Source organism: Solanum stenotomum, chromosome 5, assembly GCF_019186545.1.
Source record: "Solanum stenotomum isolate F172 chromosome 5, ASM1918654v1, whole genome shotgun sequence".
Lineage (NCBI taxonomy): Eukaryota > Viridiplantae > Streptophyta > Magnoliopsida > Solanales > Solanaceae > Solanum > Solanum stenotomum.
The window spans coordinates 1,541,324-1,563,009 of record NC_064286.1 but is presented as its reverse complement, the minus strand read 5'-3'; the positions used below and the strand labels follow the sequence as shown (position 1 = coordinate 1,563,009).

At 35.5% G+C, this 21,686-nt stretch overlaps 4 protein-coding genes across 5 annotated transcripts in view; all 4 read left to right on the top strand.

Moving 5' to 3' along the window:
- Positions 1-963: 963 nt before the first annotated feature.
- On the top strand, positions 964-8,379 carry LOC125865660 (DEAD-box ATP-dependent RNA helicase 36). 2 transcript variants are annotated; one of them, XM_049545864.1, is made up of 7 exons: positions 964-1,279; positions 2,394-2,710; positions 3,327-3,649; positions 5,759-5,962; positions 6,044-6,125; positions 7,184-7,282; positions 8,031-8,379. In XM_049545864.1, the coding sequence occupies exons 1-7, from the start codon at positions 1,000-1,002 to the stop codon at positions 8,190-8,192; spliced, it is 1,467 nt and encodes a 488-aa protein (XP_049401821.1). In that variant the 5' UTR covers positions 964-999; the 3' UTR covers positions 8,193-8,379. The 2 variants fall into 2 exon arrangements, with proteins under 2 accessions (XP_049401821.1, XP_049401820.1); XM_049545863.1 differs by lacking the exon at positions 2,394-2,710 and having other exon boundaries at positions 964-1,596.
- A 2,730-nt stretch (positions 8,380-11,109) lies between these two features.
- Positions 11,110-15,900, top strand: LOC125865365 (glyceraldehyde-3-phosphate dehydrogenase GAPCP1, chloroplastic-like). The gene is made up of 14 exons (XM_049545556.1): positions 11,110-11,283; positions 11,450-11,547; positions 11,637-11,704; positions 11,804-11,842; positions 12,038-12,138; positions 12,774-12,886; positions 12,970-13,069; positions 13,164-13,310; positions 13,404-13,464; positions 13,566-13,663; positions 13,792-13,934; positions 14,031-14,114; positions 15,355-15,444; positions 15,581-15,900. Exons 1-14 carry the CDS (start codon positions 11,221-11,223, stop codon positions 15,633-15,635), a joined length of 1,260 nt encoding a protein of 419 aa, XP_049401513.1. The 5' UTR covers positions 11,110-11,220; the 3' UTR covers positions 15,636-15,900.
- A 999-nt stretch (positions 15,901-16,899) lies between these two features.
- Positions 16,900-19,093, top strand: LOC125866220 (metal tolerance protein 9-like). Its single transcript, XM_049546541.1, has 6 exons — positions 16,900-17,277; positions 17,491-17,603; positions 17,688-17,933; positions 18,007-18,087; positions 18,354-18,584; positions 18,686-19,093. The coding sequence occupies exons 1-6, from the start codon at positions 17,052-17,054 to the stop codon at positions 19,028-19,030; spliced, it is 1,242 nt and encodes a 413-aa protein (XP_049402498.1). The 5' UTR covers positions 16,900-17,051; the 3' UTR covers positions 19,031-19,093.
- Positions 19,094-20,996: 1,903 nt separating this feature from the next.
- Positions 20,997-21,686, top strand: part of LOC125864530 (protein FORGETTER 1) — a 32,489-nt gene continuing 31,799 nt past the window's right edge. The window contains exon 1 of the mRNA XM_049544548.1: positions 20,997-21,641. Coding sequence (XP_049400505.1) covers positions 21,198-21,641 — 444 coding nt within the window. The 5' untranslated portion in view covers positions 20,997-21,197. The remainder of the gene's footprint in view (positions 21,642-21,686) is intronic.

Genomic DNA, 21,686 nt, shown 5'->3' with positions numbered 1-21,686 from the left:
TTTGGGGATCTTCATTCAAATGTAAGAACCCTAAATTTTATTAATTTGATGAAATCATAACATAGTATGAAACAGTGCCTACAAGTAAATAAAGTACTTGTAAGATTAAAAGGCCATATCTCCACAAACAAACACCATCAAGTTTCAAGGCAAATTGATGCTACGTTATTACTGACAGCACCACAAGTACACGGTGTGGCTATATATTTGAGTAGTCTCTTGTGTTTCTCATTAATTTTATTAACCGCTAGGTCACATTTTTAGTGTCACTTGTTCATAGCTTAATATAGTTTCAAGACTTATTATCCTATATAACATTAGTTTGTATTTTGAGATTATATACAACAACTTATCCCTTTGTAATCCACAAAGTAGGGTCTGTAGAAGGTAGATCCTTTGTAATCCATAAAGTAGGGTATATAGAAAGAATAAAATGAACATAGTCATGACTTGATAAAACATGCTAAACAATAGTCATAACAAGATATAATGATAATGACCAAACTCAAAAGTCAAGAAATTATAAGAGTAATACGACTAATTGTAAAGCAGAATAAGCTAAACAACGTTTAACTATCTGCCCTTATACTAAACAATAGTCATAACAAGATATAATAATAATGACCAAACTCAAAAGACAAGAAATTATAAGAGTAATACGACTAATTGTAAAGAAGAAAGAGTAAACAACGTTCAACTATCTACCCTACTTCGCGTCCTACATGAAAGGGGCAAACAACTTGTTTTTCAATAGAAACTATTTTTTTTGTTCGTATTTGATATCTACTTATCTTATGTGTTTAAATAGGGTCGCACCCGACTTAAGCCCAAATAGACTTATTTTGGGCTTTTCCAGATCGGCCCATTTATAGCTCTGAAAACTGAAAGCCGCCGTCTTCCATCTGTCTCCGGCACTGTCTTCTCTCCGATAACCGCAACTTTCTCAGAGTTTGTCTTCGAAACCCTAATAACAGTTACCCTAATTGAGCTCTGTATACAATGGAAGAGGAAGTCCAAGTGGATCAAAACTTCCCCTTATTCTCCCGAAAAACTAAACCGGCCACCAGAAAACCAGTTCCTGCTCCAACCTCCATTGAAGAAACCCCAAAGCAGCTTGACAAGGAGACTAACTCTGGTCCTACCCCTAGTCATATCACCTTCTCTGACTTAGGCCTCGCTGGGTGGGCCGTACAGACCTGTAATGAGCTGGGCATGAAGAAACCCACTCCTGTACAATATCACTGTATCCCCAGAATACTCTCCGGACAGGATGTGTTAGGTTTAGCTCAGACCGGTAGTGGAAAAACAGCTGCATTTGCATTGCCTATTCTTCATCGTCTAGCTGAAGATCCTTATGGGGTGTCCTGTCTTGTGGTTACTCCGACAAGGGAACTTGCTTTTCAGCTTGCCGAGCAGTTTCGGGCCTTGGGTTCCTGCTTGAATTTACGGTGTGCTGTGGTTGTGGGAGGAATGGATATGATAACCCAGACTAAAACTCTGATGCAAAGACCCCATGTGGTGATAGCAACTCCCGGAAGGATTAAGGTTCTCATTGAACAGAATCCTGATATTCCCCCAGTTTTCTCCAGAACTAAGGTAAAAACTAAGAGCTCTTTGTAGTTCTTAGAATTCCACTATTGTAACTAAAGAAACTATTTTTGAGAGGAAAAGAAAAAATTGAGATAAACTAAGGTCCAAAGGGTACATTTNATAAAACAAAGATTGTCATGACCTGATAAAACATTCTAAACAATAGTCAAAGACAAGAAACTACTAGAGTAATACGATTAATTGTAAAGAAGAATAAGCTAAATAACGTTCAACTATCCATGTCCTACGTAAAAGGGGCAAACAATTGTTTTTCAATAGGAACTATATTTTTGGTTCGGTATTTGATATCTGTTCAAATAGGGTCGCACCCGTCTTAAACCCAAATAGACTTTTTGGGCTTTTCCAGATCGGCCCATTTATAGCTCTGAAAACTGAAAGCGGCCGTCTTCCATCTCTGTCTCCGGCACTGTCTTCTCTCCGATAACCGCAACTTTCTCAGAGTTTTATCAGAATTTCTCTTCGAAACCCTAATAACAGTTACCCTAATTGAGCTTTGTATACAATGGAAGAGGAAGTCCAAGTGGATCAAAACTTCCCCTTATTCTCCCGGAAAACTAAACCGGCCACCAGGAAACCCGTTCCTGCTCCAACCTCCATTGACGAAACCCCAAAGCAGCTTGACAAGGAGACTAACTCTGGTCCTACCCCTAGTCATATCACCTTCTCTGACTTAGGCCTCGCTGGGTGGGCCGTACAGACCTGTAATGAGCTGGGCATGAAGAAACCCACTCCTGTACAATATCACTGTATCCCCAGAATACTCTCCGGACAGGATGTGCTAGGTTTAGCTCAGACCGGTAGTGGAAAAACAGCAGCGTTTGCATTGCCTATTCTTCATCGTCTAGCTGAAGATCCTTATGGGGTGTCCTGTCTTGTGGTTACTCCGACAAGGGAACTTGCTTTTCAGCTTGCCGAGCAGTTTCGGGCCTTGGGTTCCTGCTTGAATTTACGGTGTGCTGTGGTTGTGGGAGGAATGGATATGATAACCCAGACTAAAACTCTGATGCAAAGACCCCATGTGGTGATAGCAACTCCCGGAAGGATTAAGGTTCTCATTGAACAGAATCCTGATATTCCCCCAGTTTTCTCCAGAACTAAGGTAAAAACTAAGAGCTCTTTGTAGTTCTTAGAATTCCACTATTGTAACTAAAGAAACTATTTTTGAGAGGAAAAGAAAAAATTGAGATAAACTAAGGTCCAAAGGGTACATTTTTAAGGAGATTTCATTTAAAGATGCCTGTCGGAAGATTTGTATAATCAGTGCACTGTCACAGTACTAGTTTTTGTCAAATAATACTAAAAAAGCTTCTTTTCTCTTTGATAATTGATGTACGAGAATTCTTTTGATATGTGGGTACACAAAAGTACTCGTAGAGCTTCACAGGCAAATAGCACCAAGGCAGATTTTGTTAAAAACAAGTTCCGAATTTGTGTAATGATCATCTTTGAGGCCTCTGAAATCTTTTTCCATAAGGGCCAGGACAGACAGTTTCTAACAAATGAAGTTTTAGACGCACTTTATTTTTCATGGAGACAAGAAGAGCAACAATTATTTTCCTTGTTTTCTGTTTTTATGACTGGCATCATCTCCTGAAGGGTGAAATTATTTACTTAAAGTCCCATGTTCCTGTTAGGCTCCTTTACTATACGTTTTCGAAAATGCACAGAATGGATTCTCTTCAGTTGTGAATTCTTATTTGTATGTTGCCTTTCAGTTCCTTGTCTTGGATGAAGCAGATAGAGTTCTAGACGTAGGGTTTGAAGAGGAGTTGAGAGCAATCTTTCAGTGTTTGCCGAAGAATCGACAAACTCTTCTATTTTCTGCAACAATGACCAGCAACCTACAGACGCTACTTGAGCTTTCTGCAAACAAAGCATATTTCTATGAGGCATATGAGGGATTCAAGACTGTAGAATCACTTAAGCAGCAGTACATTTTTATTCCGAAAAATGTGAAGGATGTCTATCTGCAATACATTTTATCCAAAATCAAAAACATAGGCGTTCGCTCTGCAATCATTTTTGTTTCCACCTGCAGGTAGAATTATTTCTAAATCCCTAGACTCATTTTACTAATTAAATTTCTATTATGTAGTTATGGAATAGATTAAAGCATTACCACTAGGGATATCTTATCAATCCAAATGAATGTTGAACAGTCACATGCTTTATTTGGGTGATTGTAGTTTCATATGAGAATTCTTTGAGTGGTTTGCATGTGTGAAAGGATAGTCAAAATATGACTCCCATTACGATTCTGTTGGCTAACTATGCACAGGGTTAAAACTTTAATTATTGACTGGAGATTTGTCTGTAGGTTATCTGAAGGTCCAATTGTTATGTTGAAAATTTCATTTGTTTTTCTTCTTTTTTTGGTGACTCTGACCTTTCTCTTGGTAAATAATACTTGCATTATTCTATGCTTTACCTTTTTTCTGATTTAAAACTTCTTGCTGATAAAAGATAAGATAGGATTCTGGATTTATATGGTTATTTAGTCATATTGACCAATTAGGTGTAGACATGGTCAGAAAATTTGGTAGTTGCGAGATTTATTAGCAAAGACTCCGGGTGTGTTCAGTATGGAGGAAAATATTTACCAGAAAATAGTTTACAATTTTTCCATGTTCGGTTGGTTAAAATTTTTGAAAACTATTTTTTCGAGGAAAACAAGTTCTTTATAAGTGAGGAAAATGACTTCCCTCGTGCTTATGTCCTTCCCACCCTCCAACACACCTCATCTTCACCCCCATTCCCACCTCCCCACACCCCTACCCTCCCATAGTATTTGTCTAGTCTAGGTTATATACACATGCTTTAGGACTATATTTTTTGCTTACGTACCGAGTACAAGAAAATAAGTAAGAAACTCACTTATTTTCCATCGTACCGAACACACGCTTAAAGAGAATGTGCAAAGATATGAATACACTGTTCATTTCTTAACTTCTCTTTTGTGTAATGCGTGAAAATTGTATAAAATACGACATTCAAGTTACGCATGTAGTATGAGAAAGATACATCTGAGAACAGAAGGAACTGAGAGAATATGGAAACAGGAAAAATGTGTGTTTTCTTTTCAGCATTGCCCTACTAAATGATAATTTCTGTTCTTCTGCTGTGACATGTGATACTTGCCAGACTAAACAGTCTTGAATCTGAAAAGCAGAGAATTCGCATTTGAGACCTATCTAAATAAATTAATGAATCTTGTCTCTCTCTAAAAGCACAAGCTTTTAAGAGGTAGTGCACACAACTCAACATGGTACCAAACCTTACAGTATTAGTCTGCTTTTTTCTGTTTTGTACCTGGGAGTGTCCCCGTTTTGTACCAGGTCTAACTTAGTGTGTGGGCATTTACATTAATAAAACTGCATAACATTTTATAAGTTCAACATGGTATTGAATTAGATAAGGTACTAGACTCTTGGGTTTGATTCTTGTTGCTAATCATAATTATAAGGTTTTTCATGAAAAATGAATGTGGTCAGATATAAGGAGGTGAGAGGTGTATCGGAAACTTACATTTAAAAAAAAAATTTATCTACCCTCTCAAGTCTCGAAGAGTATAAGTTTCTCTGTTAGAAGTGATAAAATGAAATAACTCAAAAACTTCTTTAACTTGTATTCTTTTTATGTTTTTATTTGCATGCAATACAGTTTTTTAGTGAATGAAAAATCCAGTAATCCTTTCACTAATAGCATCCTGATCAGTATCATAAGTATGTAAAAGGGTGTGACTCGGCTATTGTGATCTACCAAGACTAACTACAACAACAACACACTCAGTGTAATCCCACCGGTGGGGCCTGGGGAGGGTAGGATGTACTCAGACCTTACCCCTACCTTCGTGGGATAGAGAGGCTATTTCCGATACTACCAAGACGTTCTATTTCACCAAAAACAATTGATAAAACAAAAAAGATCTTATCACACATCTAGCATCTATTCACTAATCTGGAAGGTTCTCTTACATCATTAATTTCAATAAGTGAAAGTATGTACAACACTAAGGTATGCAAACTAGTTTCAAACAAGTATCATAATCTTAAAGGTGACAGTACTCGTTGATGCTTTCCTTATCAAACTTAAAAAATAAAAGAATGCTTTCTGTATATTCACAGTTATGTTTTATTATTTTGACTAGGAGCTGTCAGCTTTTGGGTTTGTTGTTGGAAGAACTCGAAATTGATACTGCCGCGTTGCATTCATACAAGTCCCAGTCACTGAGGCTTTCTGCACTTCATAAATTCAAATCTGGGCAGGTCCCAATATTGGTCGCTACTGATGTTGCGAGTCGTGGTTTAGACATTCCAACAGTTGATCTGGTGGTAAATTATGACATTCCAAGGTGCGAATATGATTGGATCTTTCCATTACAAGTCAATGTAAAAGAGGTTAACGTTATAAATGTAGTGATTGTCTGCTGCAGGTATCCACAAGATTATGTTCATCGTGTGGGACGTACTGCAAGAGCTGGACGAGGTGGACTTGCTGTCAGCTTTGTTACTCAGGTGAGAAGTGTTGCTGAATTAGCACCATCTAAAGCCAATACCAGCCCTTTATTCTCTTCTTCACATTTTTGAAGTTGTTGCCTGAGCTTGCCATGAGCATCCTCTAGATGACTGCACTGTTTCTTCATTTAGTTGATCTGCGGACATCCTGTTTTAATCATCCATTTCCAGTAGCATTCATCATTTTCTCAGCGTTTTCTTACTTCGGCTCTCCTATCAGCTTCTGATGCCTTTTTCTTCTGTGAAGTCTATGCAAATTGCCTTGGCCTCTCAATTTCTTGTTTGGTGGAATGAATATATTGTTCTTGATTGATATTGGTTGCATTTGCATCATCTAGTGCCATTCCCGACCGTATATTTTCTTCTCATTTCAAAGCATCTCAGCATAGTCAGCACAAAGCTTTTCAAGTTCGCTTAAATGGTTGACAATAGTCTCTTGTTCCTTTAGTCTTGACTCGATTGCTTCATAGAATTGTTTCACTACATCGTGCTCATCTTCTTTTCAATTCATGAGTGAGCTTCTTTACTTTCAAATTTGCCTCCTGATCTTTGTTTTTTTTTCAAGTTCTCGGACGCAACTCGGCTTTACTTTTGTTAACGAGTTTGTCCTGAGCTTTTCAGTCTCAAGCTTGGCCTCATCTGGTGCTTCATGTGATGTGCCCATTTCATCGATCTACAATTAGATATGCCAAAATTACCAGACAGTTAGATTTTGGGTTGTAGTCTATCCAAAAAGGGAGAAGAAAAGAAGTGTGTTTTAACTTTAAGTTGGAAATGAAGAAATTGAATTGACAGACCTTCAGTCAAAAGGGTGTGTTGCTAATAAGTGTGATTCAGTATTAGTGCTGCTTTTCTCCGAGTGAAGTCCTCTTCCTTTTATTTTCGTCAAGCTTACTTACCCATATCACGGAAATGGTGTTGGGGGTATGCCAATAATGATGTTTGCTGCGTTTTATGGATGTTTTTCTTTGCCTTAGGACTAATCAGGAACTTCTAGGACTTGAAGCTTTAAAATTTCTTTTCTTTTGTTTGCTTAGTTTAAAGATTATTTCTTGCAGAATGATGTGGATCTCATTCATGAAATAGAAGCCGTGCTTGGGAAACAATTGGAGAAATTTGATTGTAAAGAGAATGAGGTGCTTGATGACATCTCAAAGGTAAGACAGATACCTTCTTTTCCCCTTTTTGTAAATGTCTGGTCAATTTAACAAGTTTAGGATATGTCAGTTTTAATTGCCTGCATTGGATAGTTCTATGCAATGAGTATTCCACAGGATTAAAAGGTGTGTTTGGTATGGCTGAAAATATTTTTGAATACCTGTATTGAGTACCTTGATGCAATGAGTACCCAACTGGCTTAAAAGGGTGCATTTGGTGTGGCAGAAAACATTCTTCAGTACCTGTATTAAATACCTTGATACAATACCCAACAGATTAAAAGTGTATTTGGTATGGCTGAAAGTATTCTTGAATACCTGTAGTAAATACCTTGATGCAAAGAGTACCGACAGGCTTAAAGGGTGTGTTCGGTATGACAGAAAATAGTTTTCAGAACATAAGTTATTTTCTGGTACTTCATACTTCAGGGCAAATATTTTGCTCCAAAGAGGGAGAATGACTTCCGTTACTTTAGGTGAAAGTCATTGTCTTTCACAACTCACATCTCAGCTTCATATCCTTGCCTTAACCTTATGGTGTTACATTATTGTCAATCTCTTTTACTCAAAAGTTTCATCAAAACAATATCTGGTTTGCTCATAACCAAATATCAGTAAACATCTTTTCGTTTTCCGGAAAATGACTTGTGTCAAACCAAATACGCGTCAAGTGTTCAGTACTAATTTTAGATTACTTCGATTGGTTGAAATTCTTTTAGCTTGACATAATTTTTTGTGGCATTTGAAGGTTTACAAGGCGAAGCGTGTTGCATCAATGAAGATGATGGATGATGGGTTTGAGGAGAAAGCAGAAAGTCGTAAAGCCCAGAAACAGAAAATGCAAAATGAGAGAAAGGGAAGGAACAAAAAACAGAAAAGAGAAGGAGTAACAAAAGATATAGAAGTTTGAGATCTCCTATATTTGTGAATAGCTTAACAGCAGAGAGTTTTTTTATATGGGAGAGTTCTATTTTACAGCAGCAGCTAGGGGCGTACATGATCGGGTTTTGTTCGGATTTTTCAAATATCAAATCAAACCATTTGTATCAAATTTTTAAAGTTATAAACCAAACCAAATTAATGAGATTTGGATTTTTCAATGTTGGGTTATTTCGTGTTGGTTCGAGTTTTTCAAATACCAAATCAAATCAGTTGTGTCGAATTTTTAAATTTTTAACTTAGATCAAACTAATAAACCTTGGATGGTAAAGTATTCATATAAACATATAATTAACTTGTGTTTCAAGTATTTCTTTAGTTCAATCAAAATATAACTATCTAAGGTGTCTCTTAAGAAATTAACACAAAATATGAGATGAGTGATGATACTAAAATATTCAATAAAAAAAATAATAATGAAATTGTATAAAATAAATATTGCAAATTGACAAGTCATAATGAAAGTGATCATAATTTGAAAGTACTAAATCATGGTAAAATAAGTCTAATAAGTACTCCCTCCATCCACAATTGTTTGTCAGGGTAAGGTCGTGCACATCCCTTAAGGAAAATTTAATACAAGGTGTAATTTGACTAATATAATCCTACTATATCAAGAATACCAAAAGTCCACATAACTTTTCAATTGAACTACACAATCATTAAGGGCGGAATTGAAAAAAAGTGACTAATTATTTCTTGATTGTTTAAATTGACAATTAATCTTGGACATCTATTTTTAGTATACCTGCCAAACAATTGTGGACGGAGGGAGTAGTAATTACATGATTAAACATTAAAGAAAAATTAATATTGGGTTATATATTTTAAATGTCTAAACCAATGTAAAACTAAAGAACAAATATTCAACATTATTGTCATTCTTAAATCTTAGTGTTTAATTAACGTATAAATAGAAATTACATCAAAGTAAATACTTTTATGTATAAAATAGATTTTAATAATTATATATAATGTCGAGTTGATTTAATCTAAGGTTATTTTTTTTTAAGTTAAACCCAAACCAATCCATATATTATCACGTTTTTTTAATATCAAATCAAATCAAACCATTAATTGAGTTTTTTTCGATTTGATGGTCGTATACTAATGTTCGTAGTTGAGAATCGTATTTGACTTTTCGAGTATTTAAAATGAATTATTTCCAAGTGCAAATATATTTCCCTGTATATTACACATCATCCATCAGGTGCAAATCCAACATCCATCCCNATTAACTTGTGCTCAAGTATTTCTTTAGTCCAATCAAAATAAAACTATCTAAGGTGTTTTTTAAGAAATTAACACAAAATATGAGATGAGTGATAATACTAAAATATTCAATAGAAAAATAATAATGAAATTGTATAAAATAAATATTGCAATTTGATAAGTCATAATGAAAGTGGTCATAATTTGAAAGTACTAAATAGTAATTATATGATTAAACATTAAAGAAAAAATAAAATTGGGTTACATATTTTAAATGTATAAACCAATGTAAAACCAAAGAACAAATATTCAATATTATTGTCATTCTTAAATCTTAGTGTTGAATTAACGTATAAGTAGAAATTATATTAAAGTAAATACTTTTATGTATAAAATAGATTTTAATAATTATATATAATGTCGGGTTGATTTGATTTCAGGTTATTTTTCTTTAAGTTAAAACCAAAGCAACCCATAACCAGGTTTTTTTTAATATCAGATCAAATCAAACCATTAATCTAGTTTTTTTCCATTCGATGGTCAATATACTAATGTTCGTAGTTGAGAATCGTATTTGACTTTTCTAGTATTTAAAATGAATTATTTCCAAGTGCAAATATATTTCCCTGTATATTACACATCATCCATCAGGTGCAAATCCAACATCCATCCCCCCTTCACATGTTTGGTGGATGTTTCCAATATACTACACCTAACCTGCGGGCCTCTTCATGTTAGGTTAGGCCCGCCCTGGCCCGGTTAGCTTGTACCTCCAAGCCTATGTAGAATTGAATGTCAAATATAAAAATTGATCCATAAATTTATATTTTGTAAAAATAATTTTATATTTATATTTACTAACTATTTATTCCATAGGTGAATACTAGTTATAATTCATATCATTACTTTTTTAACCACTTATACTTATATAACGATTATTCTCACCAACATAAAATTTATTAGTACTTCAAATCATTTTCAACTTTACCATTTATATTCACCAACTTCTTTATTTTTTATCAAATTTATTTGCTAACTAAATTGACCAACAAATGACTCAAATTAATTAACGTTGGTTCATCTTCTCAATCATATGATCGAGAAATGCATCTTGCTCAAAAACAAACACTGTCACATTTTAGAACAATCAAAAGTTTGAGACAACCTAAAATAAAAGTATGAAACTAAACTCTAAGTTAATGACTTTATATATACAAAATTGTATAAATATAATTATTTAATTTACTATCGGGTTGTCAATTAACCCGTTAAGAAAAAAATTCAAACCACCGTAATTGTTAAATCAATAACCTATTACCGATAAGCCAATAACTTTTTTTTGATTCAAATTATCATATTTCGATTCGATTTTGAACCGCCGTAGTATTTTTATTTTGTTAATGTCCATTCCTCTCAAGTTGAATTCAACTCCCACATGAAACATGAAGAAGAAAAAAAAAAGAAAAAAATTCCTCAAAAAAGGTGACACAGAGCATTTGAAGTTAACAGGTCAATAAAGGCAAAATCCAATTAAATAGACATGTAGACGGGCCCAGCTGTCGGCCCAGTCAACCCCAACATGTGTTTTATTTATTCGGCCCGGCCCATTATGGATTCAGCTGGTCACTTCCCCTCCCTCTCTACTGTACAACAATACAACAGCTTATTCTAAGAATCTCCGCTCATTTTCTCATTTCTTTTTTTTTCTTTGTCTAGGGTTTTTGGCAATAGTATATATATACAGTTAGTTGCATAGAGATTCACCAAACTCTCTCGCATTCATCACAATGGCTTTTTCTTCTCTTCTCAAACCTACCGCCTCCCTTGTTCGACCTTCTCATCGATCTCAGGTAAATATGCTGTTATTTAGATCTCTGTTTCACTTTCGTCAACTTTGTTTTGTTTGCGTTCGTTATAAGCTTTTACCAGTTGATCTGAATTTCTTCAGCTGCATTTGATATATGAATCAAGTTTATGTATTAATGGAAGTGTTTGACTTTTTATGAATTTGTTCAGGCATCATGTGCAGGACTTCATCATAGTAGTAATTCTGTTAAATTACAATCGTCTGTCTTCGGAGATGCTGTGACAATTTTGCAATCTTCGTCTTTACAGTGAGTGATTGTGTTTTACTATCCTTGATTTTCGTTACTACTTTGGTAAGTGAAGAAAAAGAGCTGATATACAAAAGTTAAACCTGCAGAAAATCTGGTGCCTGCAGTATTCAACCTATCAGAGCAACTGCTACTGAGCTGCCTCCAACAGTTCCAAGTAAGTTTTTTTTTTTACATTTCTAACTTTAAACCTTGTGATTTGATGATCAACTGGATGTGTTGTTGAGATGCTTGAATTTGTTTGGCATTTGCTCAGGGTCACAGACTGGTGGGAAGACAAGGATTGGTATAAATGGTATGTTGCTTTGTTTTGTTTTGGATTATGTAGTTCTCAAGGTTCTCGAGTTGAAAATATTAGCTGCTTTGTTTATGATGTGTCTTGATTTTCTGTCCCTTGTAGAAGTTTATATCAAATTTCTTGTATGAACATATATGATGGTTGTTACAGTACCTGCAGAAAATGTATGTCTAAGTTGTTCAAACATTGCAGGTTTTGGACGTATTGGGAGATTGGTATTACGAATTGCAACATTCAGGGATGATATTGATGTGGTTGCAGTTAATGACCCATTTATCGATGCAAAGTATATGGTAAGAACATATCCCATGAAAATATGGTGTGTGATTCTGCATGGAATTGGGATTGGTAGTGTAAATTCCCCCGGTGTATAAGCTCTGTAGAAATAAATATTGCATCGCTAGGACTTCGGCTGATGTTATTATGTCAAACTTAAGTATTGACACCTTAATAGGAAAGGTTGTAAGTGAATGGACTTTCCTGATATAAATAAGGATACATTTAAAAAGCACCGTCATTAAACAAATAGTTGACACTGACTCCAAACAATTACTGGTAAAAATGGCAACCCTAGCTTATGATCTGCGGATCATTATATTTCTTTTTGTTTTTGTATCTATGAATTACTTCCTCCTCCTCTAGTGTTCTATTTGATGCTTTCATCTTCTGATGTCCTTTCCTGCAAAATAGTTTCTCCTCTATCGTTCTTCATGTACTTCTGCGAGTAGATTTTTAGCCCTCTGAGGTATAAGCTGACAAGAGAGGGATAGCCTAGTAATGAATCAATGAAGAATCTCTAACTGTAATTTATCACCAAGGGAGCAAAGTGAGGATGAACCGCAGGGGATTTGAGGAATGGACTTTATCATTTCAAAAGAAAAAACACCTTCTGGGCTAAGTGTGTAACATTTCTGTTTGTTCATTTTAGGCTTACATGCTCAAGTATGATTCCACTCATGGAGTCTACAGTGGATCCATCAGTGTCCTGGACGATTCTACTTTGGAAATCAATGGGAAGCAGATTAAAGTCAGTAGCAAAAGGTATGTTAGTTAAGTTACAAGTAAAACAATAAAATAAATCATGTTAGTTTATTGCTCACTCATGCAAACTTCTCTTGATGCAGGGATCCCGCAGATATTCCATGGGGTGATTTAGGTGCAGATTATGTTGTTGAATCTTCTGGTGTCTTCACAACTATTGATAAGGCCTCAGCACATAAGAAGGTGGAGGACATGCTATTTCTGGCCTTAAATGCTCTTTCTTTGCGCACCTTATTCATGCAGCTCTTGTGTTGATACTTTTTGTTTGATTGTGCAGGGTGGTGCAAAGAAGGTCGTAATCTCAGCACCATCAGCTGATGCACCTATGTTTGTGGTAGGAGTGAATGAGAAAACTTACAAAGCCAACATGGATGTTGTTTCTAACGCTAGCTGTACTACCAATTGCCTTGCTCCCCTTGCCAAGGTTTGGCTTAAGAACTGGCTTAATTGAACAACCACACATGATTTGCTTGTTCTCCACTTTTGACGGTCTTTCCCATTCTGTTTCTCGTTGCAGGTGGTTCATGAAGAGTTTGGCATTGTTGAGGGACTAATGACTACTGTGCATGCAACAACAGGTATGCCTCTTCTTGCTTAACACATGTGTAAACCATGTCTACCTTCTCTTTTGTTTGTCTACATTCTCTGTATGTTGTATTTAAATTGATATCATGGTCAGCTACCCAAAAGACTGTTGATGGCCCATCAATGAAGGATTGGCGAGGAGGCCGTGGTGCAGGACAAAACATCATCCCTAGTTCAACTGGTGCTGCTAAGGTATTACATAAGTTCTTGATGTATTATTTACCTTTTCTGTTTCTCCTCTTTTTTTCGGTTATTGGGGTGGGGAGAGAGGGGCAAGTTCATGGTTGTGATGGAAGACAAATGTTCCTCTTTGATTATAGGCAGTAGGAAAAGTTCTGCCAGAATTGAATGGGAAGCTCACTGGAATGGCGTTCCGTGTCCCAACACCTAATGTCTCTGTTGTTGACTTGACTTGCCGGCTAGATAAAAGTGCTTCTTATGATGATGTGAAAGCAGCGATAAAGTAAGCTTTCTATATGCTCTACACATCTGGTTCTTATTTAATGGACAATCTTGTTTTTGGACTACTTTACCTAATTTAGTGCTTTATTTGCTCTAGGTATGCATCAGAGGGTCCACTTAAAGGCATTTTGGGTTACACAGACGAGGATGTTGTCTCAAATGATTTTGTTGGCGATTCCAGGTAGATTTGCTCATTCTTCTCTTTTGATCTCTTACACACTAATCTTAGGGAATAGGGGTCATGTTGCAGGGAGATCCAATGTGCTTCAGAAGTTCATATTCTCTGAATGCTTCCATATAACTGTTTCCTTGCACCTTTCACAAGATTAATCGTAAAACATATTAATGGCAGTGGATAATTATCACTCCATTATTGCCCCTGGGCAGATGTGCTGCTCAGATACTTGACCCCAAAAAAACACTAAAAAAATAAAATTGTAAAAACAAATTCACCCATACTCTGCAGTCCTTTTCTTGAATATTTTTCTGTAAAATAATTCATGGTCTGCCACACGGACTTTTGTATAGTGGTAAGAGCTCTGGGTTTAGGTGCATGTCATGAGTTCGAACCCTACTGCAGTCAAATCCGGGTATTTAAGTGGGGAAGAATAGAAGAGCGCTGGTTGATTATCAACCGAGTCTCAAACCATGCACCAGCTAGCCCTCGGGAATTTCTTGGTTTGAAGTAATTTATCTGTGATCTTAACTTCTCATTCTAAAGCTTCATAAAAGGTGGTCACAGTGAAACACCACTAGAGGAAAGCAAAATGTCCCTCTATGCACAGAGATTGTTAGGGGAGTTGCATGACCGTTTGTTTTCTTCTTTATTTTGTGGAAGTGGAAGATTTCTTGCAAACAGCTCATTAAATCATGCATGCAAGCAGAATGTCTGTCGTTTTAAAAAAGTTTGCTTAGCTATTGAAGAGGACAAAGGTTGATATGCTCTCCTCTTCTCAGCTACATAAATATGATGATATGGGTGCTTGAAATAAAGGAGGATAAAGTATCTGAGTTTCTGGTGCTCTTGTATAAGACACTTTTGACCTTCATCTGAATAAAGGATGATGAAGTAATATCTGAGCTTGGAGTAGCCAATATCTCAACTTTTGCAGAATAAACAACACATCTTTTAATATGATGCCAGATTGATTTATCAACAACAGAAAATTCCTCCTAAAAAGTAACGATACTTGCATATAAATTAGTCATTTGGCAATGCGATCATTAAGTGGTACACTAAAGTATAATTATCCAAAGAAAAAAGGGTGGTACTATAAACTAAGTACACGAGTATTAGAGGTCAGTGCCGTGTAGGATATAAGTGGACAGAACTGCTAATAGTTTTAACTGTGAATGATATACTACTTCAACTGCTGATTTGAAGCTATGCTGAATTATTAATTAATTAATCTGATATGTAGGTCGAGCATATTTGATGCTAAAGCTGGTATAGGCCTGAGCAAATCATTCGTGAAGCTTGTCTCCTGGTATGATAACGAGTGGGGTTACAGGTATGACCTTTTATCTCTGAACCAACCATCCCCAACAAGAAAATAGGCAATGACAAAAAAAAGAGTTGAAACCTTGTCCATACTACTATATCACAGAACGGTTGACAAAGTTGTATTGTAATCTTAACCTTTGCAGTAACCGAGTATTGGACCTCATCGAGCACATGGCGTTGGTAGCAGCCACCAATTAAAATACAAGATAATAGTAGCTACTGCAGAGTTTGGCGCAAGCAACAATTTGTATTTGAAAAAGCTGTGGAGTAGAATGCTCCATTTTGGTTATGGATTGAGTTTCCTTACTGTCGTACTTTAGTTTAAAATAATGAACAGTTGGACATGTATGATTACATACGTCTTTTCATAAGGATGTAATTTTATACACTTGCTACTATGGAGAGGTGGCAATTTTTTTGCTTAAAAGGAGAGCATAAAATTTGTTAATTTGCCGATTACTGCCAAACTTGATTCTCTGATTCATCATGTTTAAGAAGTTTGTCATAGTGAAGGCTTAAGATATCAAAAGCAATAGTTTAAAAACAAGTGTTTCTGATTAGTACTCTACTTGTAATTGTAGGATAAGTGGTGCTTCCAATTTGTGCTTTATGAAGCACTTGGAATAGGAAAGGACAAAAATACGAAAGTTTAGTGCATATTCTTTTTCACTTTCATGTCTTGTTTTTTAATGTATAATGGAGAATGACGCACACCATAAAGCAAGTAAAAGATGAGGAAGGGTGCAAGATTCATGCTGCAATGTTTATATGTGGAGTAGTTGGTTTTATTGCCATAAAGTTCCAATGCTACGTACACCGTATTTCTTATCTGATAAGACTTACTAGCACTCGCCGAAGTTAAAATTTAAAGTTTATGGGTTCGGAATTGTAGTCCATTTGAATTATTGAGTTCTAAATTAATAATTTATACATATCTAACATATTTCTTGAAACAAATATAGAATTTTGATCAAAGTTACTAAATTTCGGTTGATCATAATGATAGAAACTATACTACTGGGGGCTTGAAAGGAGTACTATCACTTTATCATTATTGAAGAAGAAAGAATACAACTTTAACTAAATGACGAATGATTGAGGCTTGCTCAAGTAGTTGAGCACCTTCATCATCGATCTGATCGGTTAAAAGTTTGAATCATGTTAAAGGATAAGTGAGAACATTATTGATTCTCCCACTCGTGAGAAAAAAAAAACATAGATGTGGATAGATGACTCTTGTTGTGCTGCAATGGAGTAGTTATCAAATGTATGATGACGGTTAAGTTAAACAATATTTGTTTAATCCAATTCTACGTCCATACTAACATGTACTAGGGTAACTTAATTCATTTTTTAAGTATTTTAATGCTTTTTCTTTTCCTCAGGTATTTGACTTTACATGAAAATTAAGAAGAAAGAAAGCATTTTTTTTATATATAAGAACTTTCAAATATAAAAATGCATTGTTAACTGATTTTATCATAAAAATATAGTGGCTAACAATAACCATGAGATGATGACTCTTACTATATAAACAAAACATTATTACATTTAGAAGCAGAAAAGCTAATTGTTCAATAATATCAATACGTAACTACTACTACTATTCTAAACATGGAAATCAGTCGGAGTAATGTTGGTGGCGGCAGCAATGACGGCCCTCTGTTCGACAGTTTTAGGACGGAACTGCTGTCTCCGGCTGCTCAGGCGGTGGTTGATCAGATTCAGTCATCATCTTCGGCGTCATGGAGGCTTAACGTTAGCGAATTTCATCTTCCAGAACAACGACGCTCCTCCGATCATCACTCCTTTAGTGTCCGTCGTCTCCTTCCCACTCCCAGTATGTATATGTAATACTCACTCTGTTCCAATTTATGTAACAAAATTCAAATTTCGAGTTTAATTTGGGCATGGTATCTTCAATTGAAAATATAGTCAATTATAAACTTGTTTGAATCTCGAAATTCAAAAAGTAAGTACTTGGTGGGTGAATCATATAATCAAATTCATTTTTCCAGTCTCGATATCTGTTCTATTGTGTGATTATTTACAGGGAAACAGGGTAAAATTGCGGAATATTACAAAAGGCAAGAAAGGCTTGTGGAAGGGTTCAATGAGATGGATACCATTAATGAATCTGGTTGCTTACCTGCAAGTCTAACTGAGGTTTGTTTGTTTGTTTCTCGTTAATTGCTCGAGAAGGCGTAAATTAACTCGTTAACTTTTGGCAATAATTGTGTACTTTATCAGGACGAAATGAAGCAGCTTGCTAAGAGTGAAAGGATGGCTATTCATTTATCAAACATGGCTAATGTAATCCTTTTCATCGCAAAAATATATGCATCTGTTCAGAGCAAATCATTGGCTGTTATAGCATCGACGTTGGATTCTCTCTTAGACCTCTTATCCGGGTTTATTCTGTGGTTTACTTCTCATGCCATGAAAAATCCAAATCAGTATCACTATCCTATTGGGAAAAAAAGGATGCAGCCTGTGGTGCGTGATCACACTCAGTTTAAGTCATTTGTTCTGTTGTTTTTTTAACTCATTTCGTTGCTGTTTCGTTCAGGGTATTATTGTTTTTGCATCTGTAATGGCAACACTAGGATTACAAATACTGTTCGAGTCTGCAAAAGAACTCATAAATCAGGTATGTCAATTGCTGAGAATGAATTTTGCACAGCAGTATGATCATAGAGTTTTGAATTTTGAATTCGTACTTCTAGAGGTCAATCGTTTAAATTTGTCCCTCGTTTTTGAAATACTACAATTTATAAGAAACGGAAGGGCAAAACAATAGGTTTTGGTACTTCTACTGTTGGATAGATATTGCAATTTCACTAGCAATTGCATTACACTTGACTTGTTAACCTGCATTTGTTGTTTGGATGGTTCTATCTATGTGTATGAGATCAGTCTCGCCCTGAGATGGACCACGAGAAGGAAAAATGGACGATTGGGATTATGGTCTCGGTCACAGTAGTCAAGTTTCTGCTTATGGTCTACTGTCGAAGGTTCAAAAATGAAATCGTAAGAGCTTATGCCCAAGACCATTTCTTTGATGTCATAACCAACTCAGTTGGATTAGTGACTGCTGTCTTAGCAGTCCGATTCTACTGGTGGATCGATCCTACAGGAGCTATCATAGTGAGTTCACAATCACAAGTCACAACTTTCGATTAGTAGTAAGACATTGTTTCACACTGCTGATAATTATAAAAGTCTTTATATATACATTGTATTTTCAGATAGCTGTGTACACAATAAGCACGTGGGCGAGGACAGTAGCAGAAAATGTCGGGTCACTCATAGGAAGAACAGCTCCACCAGACTTTCTTACGAAATTAACCTATCTTATATGGAATCATCATGAAGAGATCAAGCACATTGACACGGTTAGAGCATATACTTTTGGCGTAAATTACTTTGTGGAAGTTGATATAGTGTTGCCAGAGGACATGTTTTTGAATCAGGCACATAATATTGGTGAAACACTGCAAGAAAAACTGGAGCAACTCCCTGAAGTAGAGCGTGCTTTTGTCCATATAGACTTCGAGTTTACTCACAGGCCAGAACACAAAATCACAGTGTAATGACATACATACTAGTTGCATTAAGTACCCTTACTCAAAATAATATTCATGTTGAGTTGAATCTATGAATTATTCAAGATCATTGGCTTAGTCCAGATGAAAGAAATATTCTAGTTTAAGTTTCTCTGTTTGATAAGGTAACAATTTTATTAATGAAGCGGGCAATAAAAACGCTTGTAAACCAGAAGTATACCGAAAAACGGACGTTCAAACGTTTATTCAGATTCACATGTCTTAATCTTAATGAAAACAAATGAGTCCGCAATCTTATTATAACAAAAGGAATATTATGGGTGCACCAAAAGGAATTATGGACAAAAGGCTTCTTTTACTCTTCTTTTTTTATCAAGATAAAGAATGTCATTTGAGATAGATCGTTTTTGTAATTTTATTTTTTTTTAGTTTAATTTCCAATCTGAAAAAGATTTGACCAAATTCTCTTAGATATGAACTAGAAACTAAAACTTTACCTAGATTTTATTTTTGTTTATGTTAGACATCCAATATATGAATGAGTCTTTTTAAAGTTCTGTAAACTTTTTCACTATTGTTTTATATATTACTGCTATGTTTTTTTTTTTTTTTTTTATGGTTTTCTTCGTTTAATACATGGTTTGATGCACTTGAGCGGATGACAGTCTCTCTACCTTTATGAAGCTGTGATAAGATTTGTGTATACTATACTCTCTTCAGACCCCACCTAATTTCACAAGATACGTTATCATTGTTGTTGAGTCTTTTTAAAGATTTACTTCTATATCCTTTTCATCACTCAACTTAGATTGAATCCTGACATAATTGTTCTTATATCTTTTTTCTTCCTAATTGTTGTTATTTCTTCTTTTCTTTTATAGTTTGATTATTTGACCTACACAATATCATATTTTTGACTCTTGAGCTATTATTCCAATAAATTTTTCTGACGTAGTCGGGTATTTGGTAAAATACATTGTTTTCTTAATTTTAGAATCATAATTACTAATGAGTTGTTGGTGAGAATTACACAATTTTTTATTTTTTTTTATCTTTATTAGCTTGTATAATTACAACCATAAATTATATTTTAAAAGTTATTTAGGAGTTACAAAATACTACTAATTAAATGACAAAAGAAGGAGATGTAATCGTGAGTTCAAGCTTTTGGAAAACGGTCAATGAGTCAGGTGGGTGAGATTTTTAAATAAATGAGTTTTTATTTTAATTTTAATTTATCATGTAACAAGTTTAAAATATCATATTATGAATATTTTATTTGATGTGTTAAATTCAGTTTCTCCATCTCTCCACTACTTTTCACCATTATGTTCCATCTCTTCCATGATCTCTATTTTTTCTAAATGCCATGACTCCCATATCCTCCATAATCTTTTTCTGGGGTCGTTTGGTGACTAGATAAGAAATAAGTTATTTGTATATTAATTTTCATATAACTTAAACGATGTTTGATCGGATAGAAAGAAAATAAGTTATTAATTATAAATTCAGATGCAATTTACAAAGTCAAAACAAAGGGTTGAAAAAGCACCACAAGGAACAGGAACAACGTCCTGACTAAACAAGAGTTTCTTCAATTTGGTCGAAAGTCTACTTGCATCACGAAAGACGATTTTTCACTATCTATTCAATTTAAAATGCTCACTTATGAAATCAAGCTAATAAAGTCAAAAACATTAATACAATGTTTGATTGACAAACCGCTGCATGACTAATACATGATTAAATGTATACATTATGAGGAAATATCCCCATTATTTTAAATTCACAAATTTTACGATATTTGATGTTTTAGTTTTAGGGGTATGTTTGAGTACCCAAAAAAGTTTAAGGATAGTTTTTGACAAAAAAATTAATAGAGGATATATATGTGTCATTCTCAATACATTAGGGGGTAGCTTTAGCCATTTTTTGTTCTTTTATGGGCCAAACAACTCAAATATAAACTCACTCGTCCATTTATCTGTGTAAAGTCTTGCCACTCGCCGGAAGCGGGAGCATTAGCCCCAAAGCCCATGAATTAAGGACAACCCAAAACTCACCGGACATCGCCGGCTTCCTCCGCCAGCTATTTAGTTGACGGAAACTTCTTTTCTCCCATCGTTACTACTGTATTCAGTTACACCATTGCAGTACATTTTGATTTCAAAGTTTGTTAATATATAGGAATAATATGGGACAGCAATCGGTGCCGACACCTTCAGTTACTCTTCCATCTCTACCACCACCGTCGGCGAGTAGTTCTGAAAGTGGAGGAGGTTGTCAAGTTCGATGTGCTGGTTGTAAGATGATTTTGACAGTCGCTCCGGGACTGACAGAGTTTGTATGCCCTACTTGTCAATTGCCGCAGATGCTGCCTCCGGAACTCATGCCTCAGCAGCAGCGAAGCAGTGCCCTGGCTCATGGAATTGATCCTACCAAGATCCAGTTGCCCTGCGCTCACTGCAAAGCTATACTCAACGTCCCTCACGGCCTGTCTCGCTTCTCCTGCCCTCAATGTGGGATCGACCTTGCCGTTGATGTATCTAAGATTAGGCAATTTCTTCCTCAGTCGTCATCTCATCCTGCTGCTCTCCGTCCCCCTGCGCCACCTCTGCCTGAGGAAGAAGTCAATGAGGTTTTTAGTCAAAACTAATCTTCCCAACCCCATTTTATTGTATTC